The sequence below is a fragment of the Primulina eburnea genome, chromosome 4 (genome assembly GCF_022965805.1).
Source record: "Primulina eburnea isolate SZY01 chromosome 4, ASM2296580v1, whole genome shotgun sequence".
In the NCBI taxonomy this organism is placed as follows: Eukaryota; Viridiplantae; Streptophyta; class Magnoliopsida; order Lamiales; family Gesneriaceae; genus Primulina; species Primulina eburnea.
The window spans coordinates 44,356,216-44,381,955 of record NC_133104.1 but is presented as its reverse complement, the minus strand read 5'-3'; the positions used below and the strand labels follow the sequence as shown (position 1 = coordinate 44,381,955).

General features: G+C 33.0%; 4 protein-coding genes across 5 annotated transcripts; 2 read left to right on the top strand and 2 right to left on the bottom strand.

The window, feature by feature from the left end:
• Nucleotides 1–4,066: 4,066 nt before the first annotated feature.
• LOC140830348 (aspartic proteinase CDR1-like) lies at nucleotides 4,067–4,619 on the bottom strand. The gene is made up of 2 exons (XM_073193619.1): nucleotides 4,599–4,619; nucleotides 4,067–4,528 (listed from the first exon to the last, which is right to left on the bottom strand). The coding sequence occupies exons 1-2, from the start codon at nucleotides 4,617–4,619 to the stop codon at nucleotides 4,067–4,069; spliced, it is 483 nt and encodes a 160-aa protein (XP_073049720.1).
• Nucleotides 4,620–8,336: 3,717 nt separating this feature from the next.
• LOC140829987 (glycine-rich protein-like) lies at nucleotides 8,337–9,214 on the top strand. 2 transcript variants are annotated; one of them, XM_073193269.1, is made up of 2 exons: nucleotides 8,337–8,507; nucleotides 8,614–9,214. In XM_073193269.1, the coding sequence occupies exons 1-2, from the start codon at nucleotides 8,402–8,404 to the stop codon at nucleotides 8,937–8,939; spliced, it is 432 nt and encodes a 143-aa protein (XP_073049370.1). In that variant the 5' UTR covers nucleotides 8,337–8,401; the 3' UTR covers nucleotides 8,940–9,214. The 2 variants fall into 2 exon arrangements, with proteins under 2 accessions (XP_073049370.1, XP_073049369.1); XM_073193268.1 differs by having other exon boundaries at nucleotides 8,337–8,513.
• Nucleotides 9,215–12,217: 3,003 nt separating this feature from the next.
• On the top strand, nucleotides 12,218–22,831 carry LOC140829432 (probable UDP-N-acetylglucosamine--peptide N-acetylglucosaminyltransferase SEC). The gene is made up of 28 exons (XM_073192665.1): nucleotides 12,218–12,564; nucleotides 14,471–14,616; nucleotides 14,741–14,839; nucleotides 14,933–14,983; nucleotides 15,140–15,256; nucleotides 15,342–15,398; nucleotides 15,790–15,909; nucleotides 16,061–16,123; nucleotides 16,217–16,295; nucleotides 16,793–16,902; nucleotides 17,006–17,059; nucleotides 17,154–17,221; nucleotides 17,345–17,447; nucleotides 17,883–18,085; nucleotides 18,593–18,689; nucleotides 20,033–20,104; nucleotides 20,256–20,332; nucleotides 20,411–20,527; nucleotides 20,623–20,707; nucleotides 20,780–20,947; nucleotides 21,060–21,170; nucleotides 21,253–21,339; nucleotides 21,432–21,559; nucleotides 21,638–21,720; nucleotides 21,804–21,909; nucleotides 22,007–22,153; nucleotides 22,315–22,435; nucleotides 22,522–22,831. The coding sequence occupies exons 1-28, from the start codon at nucleotides 12,381–12,383 to the stop codon at nucleotides 22,633–22,635; spliced, it is 2,967 nt and encodes a 988-aa protein (XP_073048766.1). The 5' UTR covers nucleotides 12,218–12,380; the 3' UTR covers nucleotides 22,636–22,831.
• Nucleotides 22,832–24,203: 1,372 nt separating this feature from the next.
• Nucleotides 24,204–24,590, bottom strand: LOC140830347 (cysteine proteinase inhibitor B). Its single transcript, XM_073193618.1, has one exon. The coding sequence runs from the start codon at nucleotides 24,588–24,590 to the stop codon at nucleotides 24,204–24,206; it is 387 nt and encodes a 128-aa protein (XP_073049719.1).
• Between the last annotated feature and the right edge of the window lie 1,150 nt (nucleotides 24,591–25,740).

The following is a 25,740-nucleotide window of genomic DNA, read 5'->3' as shown; positions in this document are numbered from 1 at the left end:
CTTTGAATTAATTTGACTTTATTTGCAATTACCTCATCTTATCGTTTTTATTCTTCCGATTCTGATTCAAATACATATTTTTTAAGAGTAGATCCTTCATAAGACGGTCTCACGGATCTTTATTCATGAGACGGATCAATCCCGTCCATATTTACAATAAAAATTAATATAATTGACATAAAAAGTAATACTTTTTCGTGGGTGACCCATATAGACTATCTGTTTCACAAAATTGACACATGAGACCATCTCATAAGAGTTTTTGTGATTTTTACTTTTTTTGATAGTTAATTTGATTTATATTAAAATAAGTGTTATGTTCTAACTATAAAAATTGATGAAAGACCATATATCAATTTTGTCAAATTACAATTTGATAAGGCCATACCAACCTATTAAAGTTGGTATATAGTAATAGACTATTATTTGAATAATTATCAAAATATTATAATTTTTTATTTTCAAATTAATGATTTCTTCATATATTTTTTCATTAATGGTGATATATTTATCTAAAAATTTCAATGTATAGATAAAGATATAATTGGATTTCAAAATGTAGATAAATGAAATATTGGAAGATTTGAAAAAAAAAATGTTATTTTAGGAACATTAAAGATTATTCCATCAATAAAGTCATATAATTGAGGGATATAATAGTAATATTATTTTGATATAATTTGATCATACCTTATAATATATGGTATAGATATACTAATAAACGTAAGCACACTATGCGTGCGCATGTAAATTAAATTTTAATCTAAAATATAGTTTTAAATTGGTATATAATAATGTTATATATATATATATATATATATATATATATATATATATATATATATATATATATATATATAATGTAATGAGATTAGAGTATTTTTTTAATTTATTTTATTTTATTTTTAAAAAAATAATGGTAATTATAGGATAGGTGTATTTCGGAGAAAAAACTTTGTTTGACGTGAGAGAGTAAAAATAGTTATTAATATTCAGACCTCCACGTTAATAAGAGTAATAGATAAATTTTTACCACTCACTATTTCAGAATCTATAACATCTATATCTATACTATTTATTAAGTAAGACGCATCTAGAGTAACTACCTTGTGGTGTCATGGTCTGTTTTACTAATTATATATATTAATAAAGTGTTAAAAAATAAATATAAGTCACATTTAGTTTAGCGGATAAAGCCTATGTTTCTTAGTCATGAGGTTGTAGGTTCAATTCCTACTTGGGTCTTTTTTATTTTCTTTATTTTTTTTTATTTCATATATCAAAATTACAATGTAGCCACTCATTATTTCTTATAAATATATTTTGATCCTCATTTAAATATAAACCAAATAAATTATAAAAAACATATCGTACAAGCACGCAACGCGTGCGTCGGTGTACTAGTTTCTAATATTGCTGCTAAATGGATGGATCTTATCAACGTCCATGAATGATAAATCATATATCGAACCGTCGAATCGAAAATATAAATATGAAGATTTTAAATTGACTTATTGTCTCATATATTTTGCCCTTTTTTTAAAAAAAAAAGTACATATCAAAAAATATTAATATCAATATACTTTTTCGACTTCGTCTATAATTTTGGTTAATTAGTTCATAACCAAATTTTTATTAGTATTCTTCTTCATCTTTAATTGATTAAAAAAAAACATTGGATACAAAAATACAGATTTCAAATGTAATAAATTCGGGCCTTTGATTTCAAATCCAAATTAATGACCCGAATAGATTCTCATATAGTTCCAAATACAGACTGTGTGATTTTTGCTTTCCAACAAACATTGAACAACCGTTGCTACTTACAAACCGTCGCTAAATGAACGGTTTTTTGTAGTGTAATAGCTACATTGAAATTTTTTTTATTTAAAATTTTGGACGATTTTCAACGAAGCGGGCCGTAGAAGTGTGATAAGATATAATTATTTTTATACATGATATAATCTATCTCTTCATTATGTAGATGTTGGCTGATCATGTTCATTCAATCAACAACGAATTGTCTAATATTTTGAGAGAATTTATTCTTTCTTCGAGGTGTAATAGTTTTTTCAATATTTTACATCATTGTTTGAAATTTTTTAAAATAATTGAGATCATTTACGTCAATTACTTAATTATTGATAAGGATTAATCTAATATATGGTTTCCTTTACTTTTTATTAATTTTTTGTGTGCAAAGACCACTCTTTTATAAGATGATGCATGAGATCATTAATTCTTTCAATAAAGAGACAACTCTTTATGCATATTAGATCCATAAAACATAGTATTGATAGCAAAAAAAAAAAAAATAGCCATTTTGCATCGAATATTTAAAAATTTTCCACACTGATCCAGTTTTCGTTGGATGACTTGGTCAATAATAGTGGGTCTTCCTTGGACTTGTTAATTCTACCATGCTTCGCCTGCTCCCTCCCCGTGTCCACTAGCGCTCGTGTCCAGAGCGAAGATAAGTCGAAAAAGCGCCATCGAAGCAGCATAAGTATAGGTCGTCAATTCAATCTATCTTGATGGGATTTTTGCTTCTGTTGAGTAGGTAGCGACAAGAGGCTACATCAATAGCTTTAGCATCCTTTCGTGGATTTAGCTGGTCTGTTTCATTTTAATAATAATAGAGTAGCTTAGCCCTAGTTTTTAGGAGTAAGTTTGCACGTTCACGTTGTAATATTTGCCTATTTTTTTGGTGATGCACGTTGTAATATTTGCCTCATTTTGAATTTTGGATTTACCCCTGGTTGCAATCACTTTGTTCATAACCAAATAGTGATGTAAAATTTCATTTAATGTAATTTTTTCGTAAAAAATTTAAGAATAAATCGGTGTATATAAATGAAGGAAATAAATAAATAGCAGTAGCCTTAAATTTCATTGCAAATAAGCCACAATACAATCAGTTAAAAATCCATTTTAAATTGGGGCCTTGTGCTTTGGTGCAGGTGGTGGTAGGCGCTGAGGGGAGGCGGGTGTCCTTTATGCATGTGGTGGTGGAGGAGGTGAAGGGTGGCTATGTTTGGGTGTGGGCGATGGCTTCTTTAGTTCTTAATTGCCCATTGGAATCAAAATCAGCAACAGAAGATAAAATTTTCAAAGGATAAAAAAATATTATTTATTTAAATTAATACTTTATATTATATAGAATTTTTATTATATCACGTGCTAAAAAATAGATTAATTTTTTTATAGGTTTAATTATAATCCCTTCATCAATGTGAAGGTTGTTCTAAAAATTTTGTGGAGAAAGATGTTGGACTTGTGATATTTGAGGCTTAATTCAGTACAATCAACGGTGAGAATTACCTCGTGAGATTAGTGCATAAATACTATTTAACCTATTTCTAGCATTTATTGTTTTCAAATACAAGACGAATGGGATTGTTTTCAAATTACATTAGGGCAAAAACTTGTGTGAAACGGTCTCACGGGTCGTATTCGTGAGACGGATCTCTTATTTGGGCTATCAATGAAAAAGTATTACTTTTTATGCTAAGAGTATTACTTTTTATTGTGAATATGGGTAGGGTTGACCCGTCTCACAGACTAAAATCTGTGAGACGGTCTCACATGAGACCCACTCTTACATTAGAAGAGGCAACAGAAAATGAAATATATGAAATTTTTAAGGAGCTAGTGACACAAACACAAAAATCAATATATGAAATTCTCTCTCAAAAATCAATCAACCAAATAGATGAACTTAGATCTTAATCTTTTGCGTTCTATTTTACCTGATAGAGTCCAAACACAACATGCATTGATAAAAATGTCGATATGGGTAAGAGAAGAGTTTTAGAGAATTCAAAAAAAAAAAAAATCAGACGAAATCACAAAATATTTCAAATTACATTAAAAGAGGCAACAGAAAATGAAAGATTTGTGCATGGTTTATACTGCATCCACAAATCACCTACTCAAAACAAGAAAGATTAATAGAAAGTCAACCTTCCAATGCATCACAATCTACGTGACGAAAATAAATCCTGTTGGCATCGAAATCAAAGCCAACATTGTAGAACTGTTGGGCCAACACTCCTATTATATTACTCTAACTCTCACTTCTATGAATGGCCAAACAGAAGATGCTTTTGTTAAAGGGGAGAAACATGCCCTCGACTCCTACCTCGAAATCAGCTCCTTCAGAAAAATGAAATGTCAAAAGAGGAAATCCATCTAGTTCTCGATCCATATTACCCTTGTAGCATTGTTCGCCATCTCCTATATACGCGGGATCTAAAAATCCCGCCATCAGGTTGTCCACTTCCTCCACGATTGATTCATATCCACTTTCCTTGAGATGTGAGATTGACGAGCCAGAGTCAAATAAAACACTGAATTCAAACTCATCTTCATCAATTTCAAGTTTTTTTTGACCGAGTGATATTCCTTCGATTGTGGCAAAGTGGAAACCATCGTCTTGGAGTCTTGTTGGAGTTGAATGGCCTTGAAGTATAGCTCCGCTTCCAAGAGACAATTGGTTTGTACCTATACTCAGTGTCTCTAATATTGCCTAAGCAATAGGAGAATTTTCTTCCAAACAGAGACACCAAAGTAGATGGGTTAGTTGCTTGGAGTCCAACTATCCCATGTATCCCAGCCATGTTGTCTTCTGATATGCGGAGTGTATATCCAAATGTTATATTTGGAACTATTTGTAAATCTTTATCAGGTTTGAATTTGACTTTATTTGCATATTAATTACCTCATCTTATCGTTTTTATTCTTCCGATTCTGATTCAAATATATATTTTTTAATTCATTTTTATTCGTCCGACTCTTATTCACACATTAGTATTTTGGAGAACGAGTTGCGTACTTATACAATTATTTTATTTCTTGAAAATTTTATTTGGATTTTATTTTTTTGGTAATTAATTTGATTTATATTAAAATAAGTGTGTAATGTTCTAACCATAAAAATTGATGAAAGACCATATATCAATTATAATTTTTTATTTTCAAATTAATGATTTCTTCATATATATATTTTTTTATTAATGATGGTATAGTTATCTAAAAAATTAAATATATAGATAAAGATATAATTGGATTTGAAAATGTAGATAAATGAAATATTGGAAGATTTGAAAAAAAAATGTTATTTTAGGAACATTAAAGAATATTTCATCAATAAAGTCATATAATCGAGGGATATCATAGTAATATTATTCTGATGTAATTTGATCATACCGATAAGGGGTTGTGGCTTCTTCTCTGCGCCAAATGTGGCGCAGAGTTCTTTTTTATTTTTTTAACTTTTTTTTTGTTTATATTAATTTAATAATTAGATATATTTAAATAATAGTATAAAATTTATTATCTTATTTTAATAATTAGATAATATTATTATATAATTTTAATAATTAATATAAAATCATAAAAATTAAAAGACAAAGACGCTCGTTATGCATTACGAAATGCTTTAATTGATCATTTATGGGATGAATATAGTCGTTCAAATATTTGAACGAGTATTTGTAATTAGGGGTGAGCATTCGGTTAATTCGGTTACCGACCGAACCGAAATAGCCATAATCGAACCGAACCGAAATTTTTTAGCCATAATCGATCCAACCGAATTAATTTTCATAACCGATGAAAACCGAACCGAATTAAAATCGGTTAATTCGGTCGGTAACCGAATTAACCAATTAGTTTTTTTTTTAAAAAAAATGTGATTTAACTTCAATTATATATGTAATTTTTTTTAACACTACACTTCACACAAATGCATAAAAACATAAAATCACACACATCACAAATGTATAAGTTTTATTTGAACACAATTAATACATATTATATCGATTTTAAAATAAAAATTTAAAATATTTATAAAAATTGATAAATAAAAAATTATTAAATAATAATATTTATTATATCGGTTAATTCGGTTAATGATTTCAAATTTTTGAAAACCGTAACCGAACCGAATTAACCGATATAACCGAATTTTTTAAATTTAAAAACCGAATTTCTGAAATAACTGAACCGGATTTCCGAATTGGCTCGGTTTGGTCAGTTAATTCGGTTTAACCGAAATCTTGCTCACCCCTATTTGTAATATGTTATTTAATTTAATGCCATGTATTAATTTTATTTCAATAATATATTTAAAATAATTAAATTAATCATTTTTGTAATATTATCACATTTATTAAAAATAAAATATTAAATATATTTAATATAAAATATAATTATAATTATATCACACATTATAAAAAATATATATTTAATAACTTATAAAAAAATGAAATAAATAAAATAAAATAGAATATTCCGAGAATATACTTTTTTAGAGTAAGATTTGAAGTAGATGAGTTGAAGATGGATATTGTATTCGGTGCAGAAACTGCACTATTTTAGAGTAGAGTTGCTTTAAAATAGAGTTTTGGGTTGGAGATGGCCTAATGAACGTAAGCACACGATGCATGCACGTAAATTAAATTTTGATCTAAAATATAGTTTTAAATTGGTATATAATAAACTTTTATATATAAAATATAATGAGATTAATTAGGGTATTTTTTAATTTAATGTAATTTATTTTTAAAAAAATAATGGTATTATAGGGTAGGTGTATTTCGGAGAAAAAACTTTGTATGACATGATAGAGTAAAAATGGTCATTATTCAGGCCTCGACGTTAATAATTGTAATAGATAAATGTTATTTGGTCATACCAACCTACCAAATAATTATTGTGATAGGCTCACATTTAATAAAATAAAAAGAGACACATCGCCCAATTCTTCCTATATTATTAGGTTAATAATATGATATAGTTTAATAAAATTTAATTTTTCTCAACAATAATGACCATTTATTGACATAAATAAAATATGATATTAAAATTTAAAAAATAATGTCACGACAATTATCAATTTGTCCGTGCAATTGTCCAAGTTGCATTGCGAAGACAGATTGAAATTAATTCACACGTTTAAATGATGTGGACCGAGTGGCCTCAGCCGACTGTACAAGTTAATTTGTCCGTGCCATTGTAGAAGTTGCATGCTCTAAAAAATAAGATGCATGCTAGCCAAGCGTACATGTATGAGTTTAAAAGGTCTGCTTCGACCATAAAAGAGATTTGACGTCTAGTAGTTTACCGCTCTCTATTTTATAATCTATAGCATTTCTAATATTGTTGCTAATGGAAGGATCTTATCGACGTCCATGAATGATAAATTATAGATGGAACTGTCGAACCCAAAAAATTGGGTGTCGGATGATTGATGGAAGAAACACCGAACACTATTTTTTTATTTTTTTATTTTCATTTTGGTAGTTTTTGTTAGGCATTGAACCTCATCTTAGGTGCAGAGTGGTGCGTCTTGTTTGTATGAATAATATCTATCAAATTTTTTTAATACTCTCATATTTATAAGGTATTGAAATCCCTCTCATTCTGCACATGAGAAAAATTCATATATGTTTCGCTTTGCTTAGAAGTCTGCAAGGAGCCGTTCCTTGTCCGTGTAATCTCTTGACACTGGAAATCACTTCCAGCCATCTTCCATAGGCATCACATTTCTACCAGTTTCGGCTTGATTCATCCCCGAAGTACCACACTATTTAAGACAGGTCGGGCTCTGATATCGTTATTTCATGGCGTTGCATAATATTTCTGAACTTGGTTTATTTATGGGATTTTATAATTATTTCAGTGAAGCGAACAAAAAATATTAATATTAAACTAATACAAATATGTGGGGGGATATGACCTAGTTAACACCTGCGTGCTGCACCCACAAAACTCAGCTGGCTATTCATTTTCGATTGACATTGTCATTTAATACCCTGAGAATGGTGGTTGTATTTACATCTCAGGTTGTAAATATATAGGACAGCAATAAAGGTGAATTAAGCACAAAACGTACGTACCAAATTCAATATTTTCTGAAATTTACTGTAATATATGAAACTAATACGAACGAGTATGGTACCAAGAAAATCGAATGTCATAGGCCACCATGCAACGAGGCGAGCAGAAAAAATAAATGGTTAAAGTGTAATGACCCGACACCATTCTCCCGCAATCATTATTCATAGGACTTCTCCAGCCTTCCCAAGATTCGAACCCATGACCACTTGGACATATAGATCTTGGGTTCGAATAAGTGCTTGGGCTGGAGAACTCCTATGGGAAATGATTGCGGGATAGTGGTGTGGTCATTACATAAAGTATGAATATATAGTTAATTAAAGACATTTCTGCAACAGCCAACTATATCAAGGGCCTACTCTAGCTTGCGACCTCTTAGTTCACACTTCACAGCATCCCAATTTTGTGCCTATAAATAGAGACTCGAATGCGCCTACATTCTCATCCAAAATCAAAACCAAATATCTAAGTAAATTGGATTAAATATTTTCGAAGAAATATGGGCTTGAAGGCACTTCTCTTTCTTGGCTTCTTCTTATCCACGTATCTTCTCATCTCTACTGAAGTGGCTGGTAGGGAATTGGCCGAGGCCTCCAATACTGAGGGTACTGGTAAGTACTTCTAGTTTGATTTCAAATAATTATTTTGATGTATAAAAAACTTTATCTTGTTAACAAAATGTAAGGGGTTGCCAATTGTCTATTTTCTCAGAAAATGATGAGACAAATGAAGTAGGGGTAGACCAATACGGAGGATATCCCGGAGGAGGATACGGAGGCTATCCGGGAGGAGGATATGGAGGCTATCCGGGAGGAGGGTATGGAGGAAACCGTGGTGGATATGGTGGCTACCCTGGAAGAGGAGGATATGGTGGCTACCCTGGAAGAGGTGGATATGGAGGAGGAAACCGTGGTGGCTATGGTGGCGGCTGCCGTTATGGATGCTGTGGTCGCAGCTATGGCTATGGCGGATGCAGGTGCTGCTACTATGCCGGTCAAGCAGCTGATGCTGATTTGCAAACCGAGCCTGGAAATTAATGAGACGACTGCATTTCTGTAGAAACAAGATATAGTTTGTGCTTTGAAACAATAATATTGTTAAAGTTACTGTAAGAATGGTGAATAAATGTGTGCAAGATTTGCGGTCATCTATAGTGGATGACACAAATCGATACATACATAGTGAAATGTGTGTGTGTGTTTGTGTCATATTGTGTGTAATTAGTCATAATAGTTGTAAAATATGTATTTCTTTTCATATTCTGGAATGGCTTCCTAGCTCTCATGTATACAATACGAAAATTTAAATTTCACTCTTTCTTGCTATATATATCCTCTTTATTAATTTGAAATTAATGTTTTCATAGAATGGGAAGAAAATAGCTCACTAGTTAAAAAAATTTAAGTGATAAATTTTAAATAATATATTGGCTCCAGATATCATATGAAGACCATTTCAATATTCAAGCTGTGAATAAATATATAGCAAAAATTGTTAACACCGAACCGACTAAAAATCTTTAAATTACTTTCATTGGTGGAGATCGATAATTATTAGGCCAATTAAAACTTTAAATTCCGGCCAATGAAAGTAATAAATTCCCGATAATATCGGTTAGGCTAGCTAGCTAAGAAGTGAAAATGATTGTGATATATATCTGGATAGCGTTGATTGTAGTGCATTAATTGTGATTAAATAGAGTTAGTCAAATATATCAGTCAAAGATGACACATACCTTAACTTATGCTAAATCAAATGATACACACAAAATATATTATAATTATATATTTTATTATGAAAAAATAACATTGCATTTTTACCTTTCTTGCTATTTTGTTAAATTTCAGTATTTATCTTGAATATTTCAAATTTTGATAATTTTAATTATTTTTCATTAGGAGTACTGATATAATAATACACATATCAGCATCATGTCAGTTCACATGCATCCACGTCGTAGTGCTGCCACTTTGGAAATAAAGATTTAAATTACAAAATAAAAATATATAACAAAATATAACTGAAATTTGACAATACATGTAAAATATCTAAGTTGTCAAAAAGTAAAAAATTTACCGAATAAAAGATGTAATTGTTCCATAAATTATATCTATGCCCCAAATATGTTTCATACACCAATACATTAATCATAGTTTACATATCTCAACTCCATAACTTTCAACTAATACACAAAACAAGTATGCTATGTCTTAGACTTGGCCATGGAACAAATTTTGACCAAATCTCATATATATATATATATATATATATATATATATATATGACTCTAGGGGTTGACTCTATTTTGTGATCAAGTCTCTCTCAGTGTTTTTATTGAAACGTCCACTGTGTCACTATGTGTGTGTCTCTATATATATATATATATACACGAATTTGTTATCCTGCACACCAGGTGTGCAGGATATCATGAGCATCGCCTACGTGGCAGTGCATGATTGGTCAGCCTTTTTTTAACAAAACAAAACAAAAAATTTTGTGTGGTTGTGGGCATGTCACGTAGGCAGAAGCCCACAGGTGTGAATGAAAAAGTGTGTAGGGTAATCCTCATCCGAACGTCGGCCTCTGAATTTTCACAATTTGTTGATAGTTGAAATTAAGCTGCCATTTGACCTTTAAGAAATCGGAAATATCCCTCTATATACATTAAAAAATAGGCAAAAACTTGTGTGAGAAGGTCTCACGGGTCGTATTTGTGAGACGGATCTCTTATTTGGATCACCCATGAAAAAGTATTACTTTTTATGCTAAGAGTATTACTTTTTATTGTGAATATGGGTAGGGTTGACCCGTCTCACGAATTATGACCCGTGAGACGGTCTGACATGAGACTCACTCTAAAAAATATTCTACAACAATTATTTTTTTTTATCATTCTCGATAAAATTCCTAAATAATTATTAATTTATTTTAATTTTTCATAATCACTCATATATTAGTTTATTGAAAAGTGATTAAATCACATTTTTGATGATTGAGTTTCACGTACGATTGAACTTTCGGACAACGATTATCATGAAGAAATTAGTCAAATATATATGTATTTTCGTTAAATGACTGTATTTAATCAAGATAGTGCTGACATATTTGACTTGTTAGTTAAAGACAAATTTTTAACGGCCAACTAAATTAGGGGCCTACTCTTAAATAGTGTCATCCCAATTGTATATGATCTATAGTATATATAAATCGACTGTTCCAGCATTCACATCCAAAATTGAATAAAATCAATTATTGTACTAGATTAAAGTACTTTCAAATAGGAATGTAATCGAGTTGAGCCGAATTTTTGAATATTTGAACTTGACTCGTTTATAATCGAGCCGAACTCGAGCTTTATTTAACGAATATATTTATGGCTCAACACCCTCCCCCAAGCTACCCCCTTTTCCCACTCTCCCTCTCGTCGTAAAAATATTTTACTAATTTATATATAACAATATATATTTATCTGGTCGGCTTCATGTAGATAGATCTTTGTTGGGAGAGATCCGTGCTCTTTGAGGGTATCCAAGTGCTAAAAAGATAACCTATTGTCCAACGCATTCAATGACATCGTATAATCGGTTTCAGATAAAAAGCAGAGACCGTTGAAAGTAACACTTTTGATTAGCTGAATTTTTTTTTTGTTCTCTCGGTCGCTCCATATCTACCTTTGCATAGCTTGACTTGTTGTGGAGTACGAGTATATGCAATTAATCAATATATTTTTAATGTTGTGGTATAAAATCATTTGTATTCTTATTATTTCAGAAAATTTTATTTTTAGCTTATCTTCTTTACTTTATTTCAATCTTTCATATTCTAAACCCTCAAAAAATCATGCTGATGTCTGTGATTTGTAGCTCATATAACATTAATATTTGAAGTTTGAGACGATTATTCAAGTTTGAAATTCTAATATAATAATTTTTTCTAACTCAAAAATGTAAAAATCGTGCTAATTGAACTTGTTCCAATCAATTGACTCGAGATAATCAAATATTGAAATGTATATTAAAATAAGCATTTAAGCTGATGATTTGTAGCTCATTTAACATTAAAATATCAAGCTCGAGACAATATATGAAATGAAAGACCTAATTGTAATCTGCTTCCCAAATCAAGAAAATCATAAAAAGCATTTGGAAAAGAAAACTGGGATATGGGGTATATGGTATCGATTTGACAATGTTTCGGTTCGAAAAGTGAAAACAATATATCTTTAGGGGTGAAATTGCGTTTCTTGCGAATCTTATTCTATTCTTTTTCCTTTTTCCTTTTCTTTTTCTAAATCTATTCTTTTCTACTTTCCTTTCATTATTCTTTTTAACTTTTGTCTTTATACAATTCTCTAGAAAATACCCTTCTCAGGGATTTCTCCTCCCCGATTTCCCTTTCTCCGTTGGGATTTCGAACTTTTCCGCAGTTTTATGAGATTAATTACGCGGCGGAGGTGGTAGTTGTTTAGATCACGAGTCATGCTCTCGTTGCAGAGCAATCCGCGGCAGTACAACCTGAGCCTGCAACAGGTACCGCGGCAGCAGCAGCAGTCGCAGGTGGGGTCTAGGGCTCCTTACAATGTCGTGGCCGATCATCACATAGACGATCCATCTCTGTCTTTCTCCTCTGGGGTTAACGTCAAGCCGGAGCTTTCGAGCGAAGGTTCCATTTTATTGAGTTTTGTGATTATTGTATTACGTTTTGCTTAGTACTTTTTGTCTTGTTTGTTACTATAATTAGGGTTTTGAGTGTTTGATGAGTTAGTTTCATTGTTACTTGTGGAATTGTGAGTCTTATCGAGAAATTAAAAAAATTTATCCTTTTCAGAATTTTGTTATCTGAATTCAGGAAAATATAAAAGTTGCAAAAGCTGTGGGCTGTTTTGTTGTCTAAGTAAATATTTGGTTTGAATGATTTGTATTGCTGCAACTATTTTTAAAAAACCGGGAACAAAATTTATTTACTTTAAGCATTCTATGTGATAAGCCTTGACACTGAGTGCTATTCGAATTTCAAAAATGATGTGGTCCATCTCAAGTTGCTCAGTGATACAATTACACTGTCTCTATAATTTAGCTTTAGTCTTGGGATGCCTTTTTTTAATCCAATTACCGAAAATTCCAAATTGGAAGAACTCATATCAGCTATTGAATCATGATGATACTTATCATTGCTAGGAGCAATGTAAAAACCACATGAAACAATTAAAGTCGTTTTAGTTACAAATTTTATAGGCAGTTGGCAGTTCTCAGAAGAGGGGGGTGGGGGGCAAATTGCCTCTAGAGCACTGAAAGGGCTTTGAAGAGGAAGATAATGAGTATTTATGCCGATAGAAAATATGGAAATAAAATTTAATCCTAAATGCACAAATGCTTTCTAAATAGACGTCCTTCATTCATGTATGTAGATTTATAGATATTTCGAAAAATCTTCTACACATCTATTATGTTGATGCATAGCCTGACCAGTTTACCTATCCAGAAGGACCGGAATCGTTTTTCAAAATCTATTGTTTGAGGCTCTTCTTTCTCAGTTTTTGACCCAAATTGATGGCCTACGTTTTACAAAGAGCAAAAATAAGTTTTATACTTTTATTGCCACCCATGTTTATTGGGTGTAAATAAGAGGTGCTCATGGTGGGACAAGATACTTTGGCTACTTTTAGCGGGAGGAAGAGGATTCACGCTTTCAGTTTTTCTTCTTTCAGATGTTCTACACTTATACTGAACAAGAAATTTGGGGGTGGGGGGAATACTACTCTGAAGCTTGAAGTACTAAATGTTATCATGGACCTTCTAACGCAAAAATATCTTAGCATGCCTGGGATCTTCTGGGTATTAGTTATGGATTTTAATGGAATAACAAAGTTAGTATATGGATTATGGGTTAATATTCCCAAGACATTATTCATTAACTTGTAGAAAGTTGATTGCAGTAGAGGAATTAAACTTCCAACTCACTGACATTGAAATCATTGTCCCTGTACTTCCAACTCTTATTTTGTATAGATATGTGGATTTACTGCTGCTTATTATCTAAAGATTATTATCGATGGATAAGTATTTGCAGTATTACTAAAGTTTAATAGATATGTTCAAACTTTAGCATATGATGCCACTGCAATTGGAATAATTTTTACGGCAATGCAGTTTTTTTCCAATTGTATGATCTGACCTTAATTTTATGGTTGAGATTCTCTCAAAATGTACCTTCAAGAAATGCAACAATATTTTTTACAGAGCACTATAAACAAAAATGCCCTTCCATAAACAAATAAGAATATTCCAAGTTTTGAGAATCTTCTTTTTCAATCTTTTGGGAGGTCCCCACAATTATTTGAACCTAGCATGAGCATCTATCAGTAGATGTCCAGGCAATGAAAGCATTTTCCTGAATATGAATTGTGACGAGAATGTGGATCGTTTAATTGAGAGTTAAAATGATAGAAGCCAAATCACAAGGACATATGGAGCAATAAACTTTTCTAATTTAATTCATATGTTAGTTTGGAGTACAATTATATTTACGGAGTCTTACTGGGTTTGTCCTCTTATTTCTCATTATTCAGTTGGTGTGGACATGCTCTTGAACCTTGCTCATCAGAATTACAAAGCAGGAAATTATAAGCAGGCATTAGAACATAGCAAGGCTGTGTATGATAGAAATCCGCGACGCACTGATAACCTTCTTCTGTTGGGTGCTGTTTATTATCAGGTTACTGGTTTGCTACATGTTTTTATGTTACGTTTTATACTTTTATTATTGGGTTACTAAAGTTGAACTAGTACGTTCAGCAAGACATCAACTCAAGCTAGAATTTGTACTGTTTGTTTTCTAGTTACACGACTTCGATTTGTGCATTGCGAAGAACGAAGAAGCTCTTAGAATTGATCCACATTTTGCCGAGTGCTATGGGAATATGGCAAATGCTTGGAAAGTATGTTTTTGTGATGGTTTTTTTCCTGACACTGAACTTTTCCTAGTTTGACGGTGAAGTTTCTGACTTGTGTTATTTATATTTTTCTGGCAGGAGAAAGGCAACATTGATGTTGCTATTCGCTATTACTTGATTGCGATTGAGGTCCGTCTGTCACTTTGATATAACTATACTAGTATTGGGATTGAGGTCGGTCTGTCACTTTGATATTTACTATACTAGTATCTTCGATTAACTGCACACTTCAGTGTAATATAATATAACTGTGCTGTCTATTTATGATGTAAATTTTATATACAGCTTCGACCTAATTTTGCTGATGCATGGTCTAACTTAGCCAGTGCTTACATGAGAAAAGGAAGGTTGAATGAGGCAGCCCAATGCTGTCGTCAATCACTTGCTTTGAATCCTCTTTTGGTAAGTTTCTTTTTCTTTTAATTATGTTACCATCCTTATCAACGTGTTGGTAGTTTCACATCTGTGTTAACATGCAACTTATTAGGTTGATGCTCATAGTAACCTTGGAAATCTGATGAAAGCTCAAGGACTAGTGCAAGAGGTAATAAAGCAGGTGTCCAATCGCTAGCCTGGCACCATTTTTCAGCTATTCAACAATTGCTTGTTATTTTTTTGGGTTTGGGGGGGGGGGGGGGGGGGTGGTGGTGTTGGATTTATGCATATGATGTGAACAATAATTATATCTTGTGATGGTCTGCTGGTAGTGTAATTGGTTTCTTAGTTATATTACATCTTATGACTTTCGGCATTAATATCTTTTTGAATTTTCAAACCCGTTATTTAAACCACACTGTCGATCATCTCAGTGAAATGTCTCAACTATTTTGCAATATTCACTTCACCAAATTTATTGCAACAGAAACCGCCTTAGGATCATAGACTTTGTTAGCTATTTCCTAATTGAAAATTTGAAATCGGTCTTTTCTTCTCAGGCCTCTAAGTGTTATATGGAAGCACTCCGCATACAGCCAACTTTTGCCATTGCGTGGTCTAATCTTGCTGGTCTTTGTATGGAGGCGAGTGATCTTAACAGGGCCCTACACTACTACAAGGTATTTGATTGATGTTTTCTTATCCTTTTAAAAATGTAATAGGTCTTGAGAGTTGGATGTTGTCTAATTTATGTATGCTTTGATATTTTGTTTGAATCGGATGATTTTTTATTTTGTGCATACTGCTGACTGTGTATTGTTCTATTTTCAGGAAGCTGTGAAGTTGAAGCCCGACTTCTCAGATGCCTACTTGAATTTGGGAAATGTATACAAGGTAAACTCTAACATAATTTGGTTGTAAGGTTGGGTAGCTGTAAATGCAAGGGCAAAAATTCGGGGAAAGACCAGTCTTCTTTACATTTTCCAGGCCTTGGGAATGCCTCAAGAGTCTATCATATGTTATCAACGAGCCCTGCAGTCACGACCAGACAGCGCAATGACTTTTGGTGAGTTTCTTTTTTACGCCTTGATAGTGTCAGTTTTGTCGTCGCTTATCACCATTTGATAAATTAGTGAGGGTTAGTGTTTCTTGTCCGGTAAAGAATATTTTGGGGATAAAGAAGTAAATCAAATTTTGTTGGAAAATGCAATCATATATTACTTTTTAGATATTTTTTTTTTGATCAGAAACTATTTATATTTTATTAATTAATAAAGATTGTTACAATTACAGTGGATGAGTAATCCACAATCTGAGCAATCCACATATCATCTTGTTGTAATCTGACATTCTGTTTGTTTGACTTATCTAAGATAATGTGACCAAGGTTGTACTCTGTTTGACTTATTTAAGATAATGTGACATAGTTTGCACTCGACTTATCTAAGACAATATGACTGAGTTTGAACTTGCAATTCATTTGTTTTTCATCTTACGGTTTAGTACTTCATGTTATTGTAAAAAGAAAGATTTATTTACAGTAATGTATGCCAACCATTGCAGGCAACTTGGCAAGCGTGTACTATGAGGAAAGCAACCTTGATATGGCAATACTCAACTACAAACGAGCTATTGCTTGTGATCCTGGATTCCTGGAGGCGTACAATAACTTGGTTGCTATTTTATTTGTTAATAGTGCTGGTTTAACATTTTAATTTGTAAATTAATACTTGTTGCATTTAGGTGATGTTCTGTTTTAATGTTTTTCAACTGCAGGGCAATGCATTGAAAGATGCTGGAAGAGTGGAGGATGCAATTCACTGCTACCGCGTAAATTATCTTTCACCATGATTGAATTGGTTGTGGGTTCATTATTTTTTTTCTGTTTGCTGCTTTTTAATTCAAATTCTGTTTGTCTATGAAGCAATGCCTATCTCTTCAACCAAGTCATCCTCAAGCTCTCACCAATCTTGGAAATATTTATATGGAGTGGTATGTTAAGTATCAATGTGCACCGCTTGTGTGTATGGTTCTTGTTTCAGACTCTTTTCCCCTTGAATTTCTAGTTTTTATCATTTTGATTTTCATGAATTTCGTCTGCTATTTTTTTTCAAGGAATATGATGAGTGCTGCAGCTCAATGCTACAAGGCAACACTGTCTGTCACAACAGGACTTTCCGCCCCTTTCAATAATTTAGCTATAATATACAAACAACAGGTGCAATGCTGGTTCTTTTCCTTTAAAAAAGGTCTAAAGAGCTTAAACTAGTCTTATGAAATTAAGGTGCTTTGTTTTCATCTCTAGAAATGGTAAGGTTGTGCCCATCAAAGTTTTGTGTGAGTTACCAATGTCACAATGCATGCAATGAGAAGCTTCTACCTACTCTACTCAGTCTAGTTTGATAAAGACCATTTAAGAGAGCATATAGTTTAGGCACCGGAAACAACCATGGGCAGACAAAGTTCAAATATCTTTCACAATTTTCGCCGTTGCCTAAACTAATTACCTTAGTCAAATCCATTCATTCTTTCGATCTAGAAGCAGCTATATGAAAGGATGGGTGTGAATACATTTTCAAGTCCTAACTTGTCGCTCACTTGTTATGAGATATGTTCAGAAATTTGTCCGTGGTTATACTTTCTTCAATTACAGGGCAATCATGCAGATGCGATATCTTGCTACAACGAGGTCTTAAGGATAGATCCATTGGCTGCAGATGGACTGGTTAATCGAGGAAACTCTTTCAAAGAAATTGGAAGAGTTAATGAGGCGATTCAAGACTATCTCGATGCTATTGCTATCCGACCAATGATGGCTGAGGCTCATGCAAATTTGGCTTCCGCTTACAAGGACAGGTACATTTTCATTTCTTCTCTTGTAAAATTTAGTCCTTCATTTTGTAGGCTAAGAAATCATATGTGAATTGAAAGTGCGTTACCCACCTAGTTTTATCATCCTGCAGTTATGTGACAAGGTAATCATTGTAGCTATTCTCTTTTTAGTATCATTATATTTTTGGGGGTGACGGGTCGGGTTATAAGTTCTCTGTTTGAATTCTGGGTTTAGTAAAGAAAACAAATTTTGGTTTTCTTTAATTTTACTTTATACATGCGGATTTCAGTTTTAAGATTTTTATTCTGTGATATTGGGCTTGGGTATTTTGAAAATGTAGAACATAATAGTTCTTCTCACATTTTGTACTTCTCCTTTGTATTTTCCTATCAAATTGCACAAAAGGAAGCATTTCGTTGTAGTTTCCTTTGATGAAATTCAAATTCCAATTATCACTTTGGGACATTTTACTCGTATTTATGATGATTAACATGATCATATGATTTGTTTACCTTGTGGGCTGCTTGCAGTTGTCATGTGGACGCAGCTATTAAAAGTTATAAGCAAGCATTGATGTTGCGCCCAGATTTCCCTGAGGCAACATGTAACCTTCTTCACACTTTGCAGGTACACCTACAATTCGCTAATCAGAGCTTGGATTTATCTTGACGGTTGAGTTGAGATTTGAATGGGGTCCAAAAACTATATACATCACTTAATATCCAAATGCTTATGTGTCCCATTTATTGAAATTATCTTGTCGGTTGAGTTGAGATTTGAATGGGTTAACCAAAAACTGTATACATCACTTAATATCCAAATGCTTATGTGTCCCATTTATTGAAATTCTTGTGGCTTTTCTAGTTGTACTAATGACTTTTTACTGATATTCAGGTCCATGTTTGTTTCTTGCTCATTTGGATGTACTCTCTTTTTTGAGGACTTTCACTTTGTTATCTGCTTAGTTTAAATAAGTAGTCATTGTTCGGGTTTTGCAAATTGAGAATTTCCTGGACTCTTTTGTCTCATGCTTTGTTAGGTCAACAATACTCTTCCATGACCTGTTATGAAAATGACATGATTGATTAAACTTGGTGGGTTATTTATTGGAGGGCAGTGAAGACCATTGTCTTCAGGCATTGAACATTCTTCTTTGACTCCCCTTAAGATGATGATGTATGACTCTTTTATGGGAAAATAAAGGAGTGTAAAATTGATGCATGTTTTTTTGGTTATATTGTGAGTGTTATGTATAGCACTAATCAGGTAAATACACACGTGTGATGAGATTTGTATGATTACCTAAGTTGTAGTTTCTAGAGTTGACGAGTTATTGAATTGAACTTTGAATTGCAATTAAAGGATTAGGTTTACAGGGGCAGAAACGTCAGTTACGCCACCTTCAAAATATTCTCAGTTTGTACAGAGGAAGTTGTAGAAGTTAGTAAACCTCAAGTAAGGTAGGTGCAATTATAATTTTGGAAGAGTAGATTGCAATAATTTGGACACTTCAAAGGCCATGGATGTAGTTTTTCATTTTTTGAAGAGGTGTTCAAGCTAAAGATACGATGTCATTTTAGTAGGAGAAAATGCTCTTGTTTTATATACTAACAGATGTACATGCTATTAAGCTTTTGATGAGGGAACTTTGGCAGATGAGACATATATGAGGAAAGGTGGTGAATTTATACTAAATCTTTTTGCGTCTGAGCACATGAAGTTTTGGGAGTAGAATTTTTTGGACTAAAAATCTTGTGATATATCATGAGAATGATTCTTACAAGCTGGAAAAGTATTTTCCTTCACAGAGATTTCTCTCTTGTAATCTCATTGTTACTTCATCTGTTTAGGCGGGTGTGAGCTAGTAGTTATCAGTTTGACTTCTTATTAATTTGGTTCTGACTTCTTATTTTATTAACTGATTGTAATTTCTTTACTATGATTGGCTTGTTCAATGGTGTTTATTTCAGTGCGTCTGTGACTGGGATGATCGGGAGAAGATGTTTATTGAAGTTGAAGGGATACTTAGGAGACAGATTAAGGTCTGTCAAAAGTCCTCTTTGCAAACTTTATATGCTCGTCTCCTTCTGCCATCTGAAAATTAATTAGTTCCCTCGTTTTGTCCATTTGCATCCATATGACAGTTAATTATTGTCAATAATGATTACTATTTGACTTTTCCTTCTTATTTAGTTGTCAGTCATCCCAAGTGTGCAGCCTTTCCATGCAATTGCTTATCCCCTTGACTCCATGCTTGCATTGGAGATCAGGTGAGAAATTTCGTTATTCATTTTTTTTATGATTGCAAATGAAATATTTTCTAATGAAAAGCTTTTATATATGTGCAGTCAAAAATATGCAGTACATTCTTCGGTAGTAGCATCCCGCTATTCACTTCCTTCTTTTAATCACGCTCCTCCATTGCCTGTAAAGAACGGGGGCAGGAATGGCCGGTTAAGGATCGGGTTTGTTGACAAGTTTTTCCTCATTTTCCTTCCGAATCTCCTCTGTTGGGACTGAAAGTACCTTTTTTTTTCAAATTATGTCTCGTCTCTTACAGATATGTAAGCAGTGACTTTGGTAACCATCCATTGTCTCATCTTATGGGTTCGGTTTTTGGCATGCATAATAGAGAGAATGTTGAGGTAAGCTTCATTTGTGCCTAACTTGGTTAATCATTCCTGCTTTTCTAACATTTTTTTATGTTTCCCTTATAGATATTCTGCTATGCATTGAGTCCAAATGATGGCACTGAATGGAGGCTTCGTATCCAATCTGAAGCGGAGCATTTCATTGATGTGTCTTCAATGTCATCTGATTTGATAGCGAGGATGATCAATGAACATCAGATACAAGTGCTCATCAATCTAAACGGGTACACCAAGGTATCAATTTACCATGATGTCACTTTTCCTTTTTCCAGTTAGTCATCATATCTTTGAATGCTACATTGTTGAGTTCTTGCATTGTAAATGACTTTGACTCTGTCCTCTGCAGGGTGCAAGAAATGAAATATTTGCTATGCAGCCTGCTCCTATCCAGGTGTCTTATATGGGGTTTCCTGGGACAACTGGAGCGACCTACATACATTATTTGGTTACTGACGATGTATGTGTATTTTTTTGCCCTTACTATTTTACTATGCATGCAACTTTATTGTCTTGAACTGTTTCTTCTTGTTTCATGGCAGTTCGTTTCTCCAACATGTTACTCTCATATATACTCTGAAAAAATAGTTAGTCTTCCTCATTGCTATTTTGTGAATGACTATAAACAGGTAAACACTGCTCTCTCTCTCTCTCACGAACATGCACACAACTTTTCAATATTGATTATTGCTATTCTTACCCATACTGTTATCTCTTTAAGAAAAACCGTGATGTACTGGATCCAAACTGCCATCCCAAGCGATCGGACTATGGACTTCCTGAGGACAAATTTATATTCGCCTGTTTCAATCAACTTTACAAAATGGACCCTGAAATACTCACGACATGGTAACGTGATTTAGCTTTCATTGTTGTGAGTGTTATATACAGCAATTCAGAAATAAAGCATGTAGTTTACTTGTGCAGGTGCAATATCCTTAAGCGTGTCCCAAAGAGTGCACTTTGGCTTCTTAGATTTCCGGCTGCAGGGGAGATGAGGCTTCGTGCACGTATGCTACAGATTTTTTCTTGTGACAAATGAAAATGTATATTTCGTAGGCAAATCCTGATAATTTGTTATTCCATGGCCCAGGTGCTGCTTCACTAGGTGTGTTACCAGACCAAATAATCTTCACAGATGTTGCAATGAAACAGGAACACATCAGACGCAGTTCGTTAGCAGACTTATTTCTTGATACGTAAGCATTCACTTTGGTTATAGCAGAAACCATTTGAAGCAATGCGTTATTGTATTGAATTGAATGATCAAATTTTTCTTGATTTCCTTTTGAATAGGCCTCTTTGCAACGCACATACAACAGGGACAGATATTCTTTGGGCTGGACTACCTATGGTCACTCTTCCGCTTGAGAAAATGGCGACTAGAGTTGCTGGTTCACTCTGTTTGGCGACAGGAGTTGGGGACGAGATGATTGTTCATAGGTATGTGTTTCAACCTGTAATTATCTTGTGGCAAGTTTTGTTTGTTATTCACACCGTTTTTCTATGGCATCAATTTTAAATTGCATTCTCTTTACATTTTCCTAATACGTGGATGTTGGATTTGTGTGCCTATTGTCACGGTTTATCTTCGTATTTGTCAGCATGAAAGAGTACGAAGAAAAAGCGGTGTCTTTGGCCATGAATCCTTCGAAACTTCAAAATCTTACCAGCAGACTCAAGGCTGCCCGTTTGAGTTGCCCTCTGTTTGACACTGCACGATGGGTCAGTCGTCTTATCTTAGAACTAGGCTATTATCCTCTGCATATAAGCAATGAATACATCGTTACACCTTTCCTACCATCTTTCAGGTGAAGAATTTGGAGCGTGCCTACTTCAGGATGTGGAATTTGTACTGTTCTGGTCAACATCCTCAAGCCTTCAAAGTCAATGAGAATGACTTGGAATTTCCACATGACCATTAGATTCATATAGAGAAAAAAGATTAGATTTTTGTAGATAAAGAACGAGGATTGTAGGAGGATTAGTTCTACACGTATGATATTATTATATAACTTGTAATTTTAAGCTGAGAAAAATATGAGGCCGGTTATCATTATATTGTAAAATAATCTACTGTTGATCATGATTCATACACAAAATTTAGGTTGTTATTGACCATGATTCATGCACAAAATAGTTTTGTATTTCTTTGATGGATAGATTTGATTTATAGTTTAATTGTTAATAATTAAATAAGTGTTTTCTTTAGACAATTTTATAAATCTTTATTTGCGAGATAAAATAATTTTGCTCATATTTAACATAAAAAAATATTAAAAAATGTTACAAATAAAATATCTATGTTATAAAATTTATGTGTAAAATAATTTTCGTGATTGAACATTAAATAGTAGATTATTTATAATGAAATTTTAAATTTATATATTAATGACAAAGAATAAAAATAAAATTTAGATAAAAAAAAATAAAATTTAAATATTTTCATTGAGTTTAACTAAATAAAACATGAAAAAAATAAATTTGAAATTTACAAAAAAAATTAAATTCATATATTATTTATTAATCATATCGAATAAATTAAATTTCAAATTCACAGTAAGAATATAAATTTGTAATTAATAATATTGTTTTTTTTATAAAATTATAAAAATATATTTGAAATAAATAGATTCAAATAACAACATTAGGCTGCGTTTGGTTCGGGTGATTAGCCGGGATAGATTATTTTATCCCGACTAATCACCCGTTTGGTTGGATTTTTAGGAAATACGAGGGCCCGTGATAAAATTGAAAAGCCCGCACTGTAGCTACTATTTGTTGGACAAATAATACTGACAATTTAGGTGTGATAAATTATCCCACTCTTAATACCTCCTATTTTTCCATTTTTACCCTTCTCCTAAATTCAAACTCAAGTTAGCGACGGTTTGTAAAAATCTGTCCCAAATAGCGACGGTTTTCTCAAAAACCGTCGCTAATAGCCACGGTTTTCTCAAAAACCGTCGCTAATAGCGACGGTTTTTAAGAAATTGTCGCCGATCTAAACAAGATCGGCGACGGTAAATCCGTCGCAAGACCATTTCCGGCAGACCATTTCCGGCAAATCCGTCGCTAATAGCGACGTTTCAGGCCCTCTCACCCGCCGACCTTTTCCGGCAGACCATTTCCGCCCGACCGCCGGCCACCACCGCCACTGTCGCCGTCGCGAAGGGGAAGGGCAAATTCGTCTTTTCATCAAAAAATTCAAAATAATCCTACACTTAAAAATCTTACCAAACATAATATTATTTTACACCATATATTACAATCCTATCACAATCATTTTCTTTATCATTTACGTACTAATCATTAGTTTACTCTATCCTTCAACCAAACGTAGGCTTAATGTATATACTTTTGATGATTAATATACGAGATGTATTTAACATTACGAAAATCAAATAACACCTTGATAATAGTAATAATTAAAATATTATTAGTACTTTTTTTATGTTACATTCTCAAGTAATTAAGAGTCGCACAGCACTAACTAATTGCCGGTGCTACGCGGGGAAGGTGCGAAAGTTAGCATCTCCTTGGCACGAACCCACGGCCTAACCACCACCTCTGCGTCATAAATCTGTCCCGAAGCCGAGATTTTCAGGTAATATTTGATCCCAGAGACCACCTGAGTCTGCGCCTCCACAACCTTGGAGAACTCAAGCGGCTGCGTACCAGCCTGGCTGCCCTTCTTCTGGAGCTGAAGATTGTACTGTTGTACGCAGAATTTGCCGAGATCTTGAATCTCCCCGTTTCTTTCCACGTCCTTCACTTCCGTCCGGCCACCCACTCTTGCTCCGACAGCGACGGAGGAGGGGATGGACAGTGCCGGCGCGAGGAGGAGGAGGAGGAAGATAATGGTGGGGGAATTTGACATTTTTGATGTACTCAAGTTATGGGATAGATGAAACGGGGAAAAATGGGGAGAGATATAGAGGATATGTGGAGTTTGGCCCGCTGGGGCTCATGGACACGTATGAAAGACGGTGGCAACACCCAACACGCACAAACCGCCGCGTATTTCTATGCCATCAGCCGTGCCAAATGCCAATGGAGGACATTTCACGTCGCCATGCATCAGTGGACGATTAAATATATACCTATCTTTTATACACACACACACATATATTGGCGCCTCGTGCAAGTAATCGATTCATTCATTTGACATGTTTGGAATTGGTATTTTCAAACATTTTTGTTTCTTAATAATTTTTGTTTCTTCATGCAAACTGATTATGATCAATAATAATGTTAGGCATTGTTTTGGTATATGATCAAATAAGAGCATAATTTACTAATTAATTATTTTATTTTATTTCATTTCTATCCTACCAAACAAACCAAATGCGTCATATTGGACTACATGAGTTGATAATAAACACAATTTGTATCATGTCACTCTTGAAATTTTCACATTTCAATCGTGAATAAATGATATCAAAACCATGTGTATGAAAACGAAATATGATGAAGTTAGTCTATGCTACATCGAGAGTATTTATCTTTCTATCCCAATATTTTTTGATCATGTGAGTCTCTCACATTTTTATGAAAATTTACATATATACTCATTGAAGGAGAAATACTTAGGCATAGTTTGGTACACATGATAGGATAAACATATGATATATAATATAAGGATAAGTTAAGGATAAATAAGATGTAGGATATTATATTTAATGTTTGGTATGATTTTAATAAGAGTAATTAAATTTATATATTAGATTGTAATTACAAAATTAACCTTATCATAATAAATTTTATAATTTCAAAATTGTTGCTTGAGTTCATATTTTTTATCTGTACATGTGCCGATAGTACTTGCATGATTTATTTATTTTTACCTAATTTTATATATTACATAATATGATAATTGAGCTCTTGATTTTTTGAGTCAAGTCAAATATCAATTTTTAAGGTTAATCGAGTGATAATAATAATTTTATTGAGATTTAATATAATTATCTCGAAATCATTTATATAGTTATCATATTATATAATATATAAAAATAAATAAAATATTTATT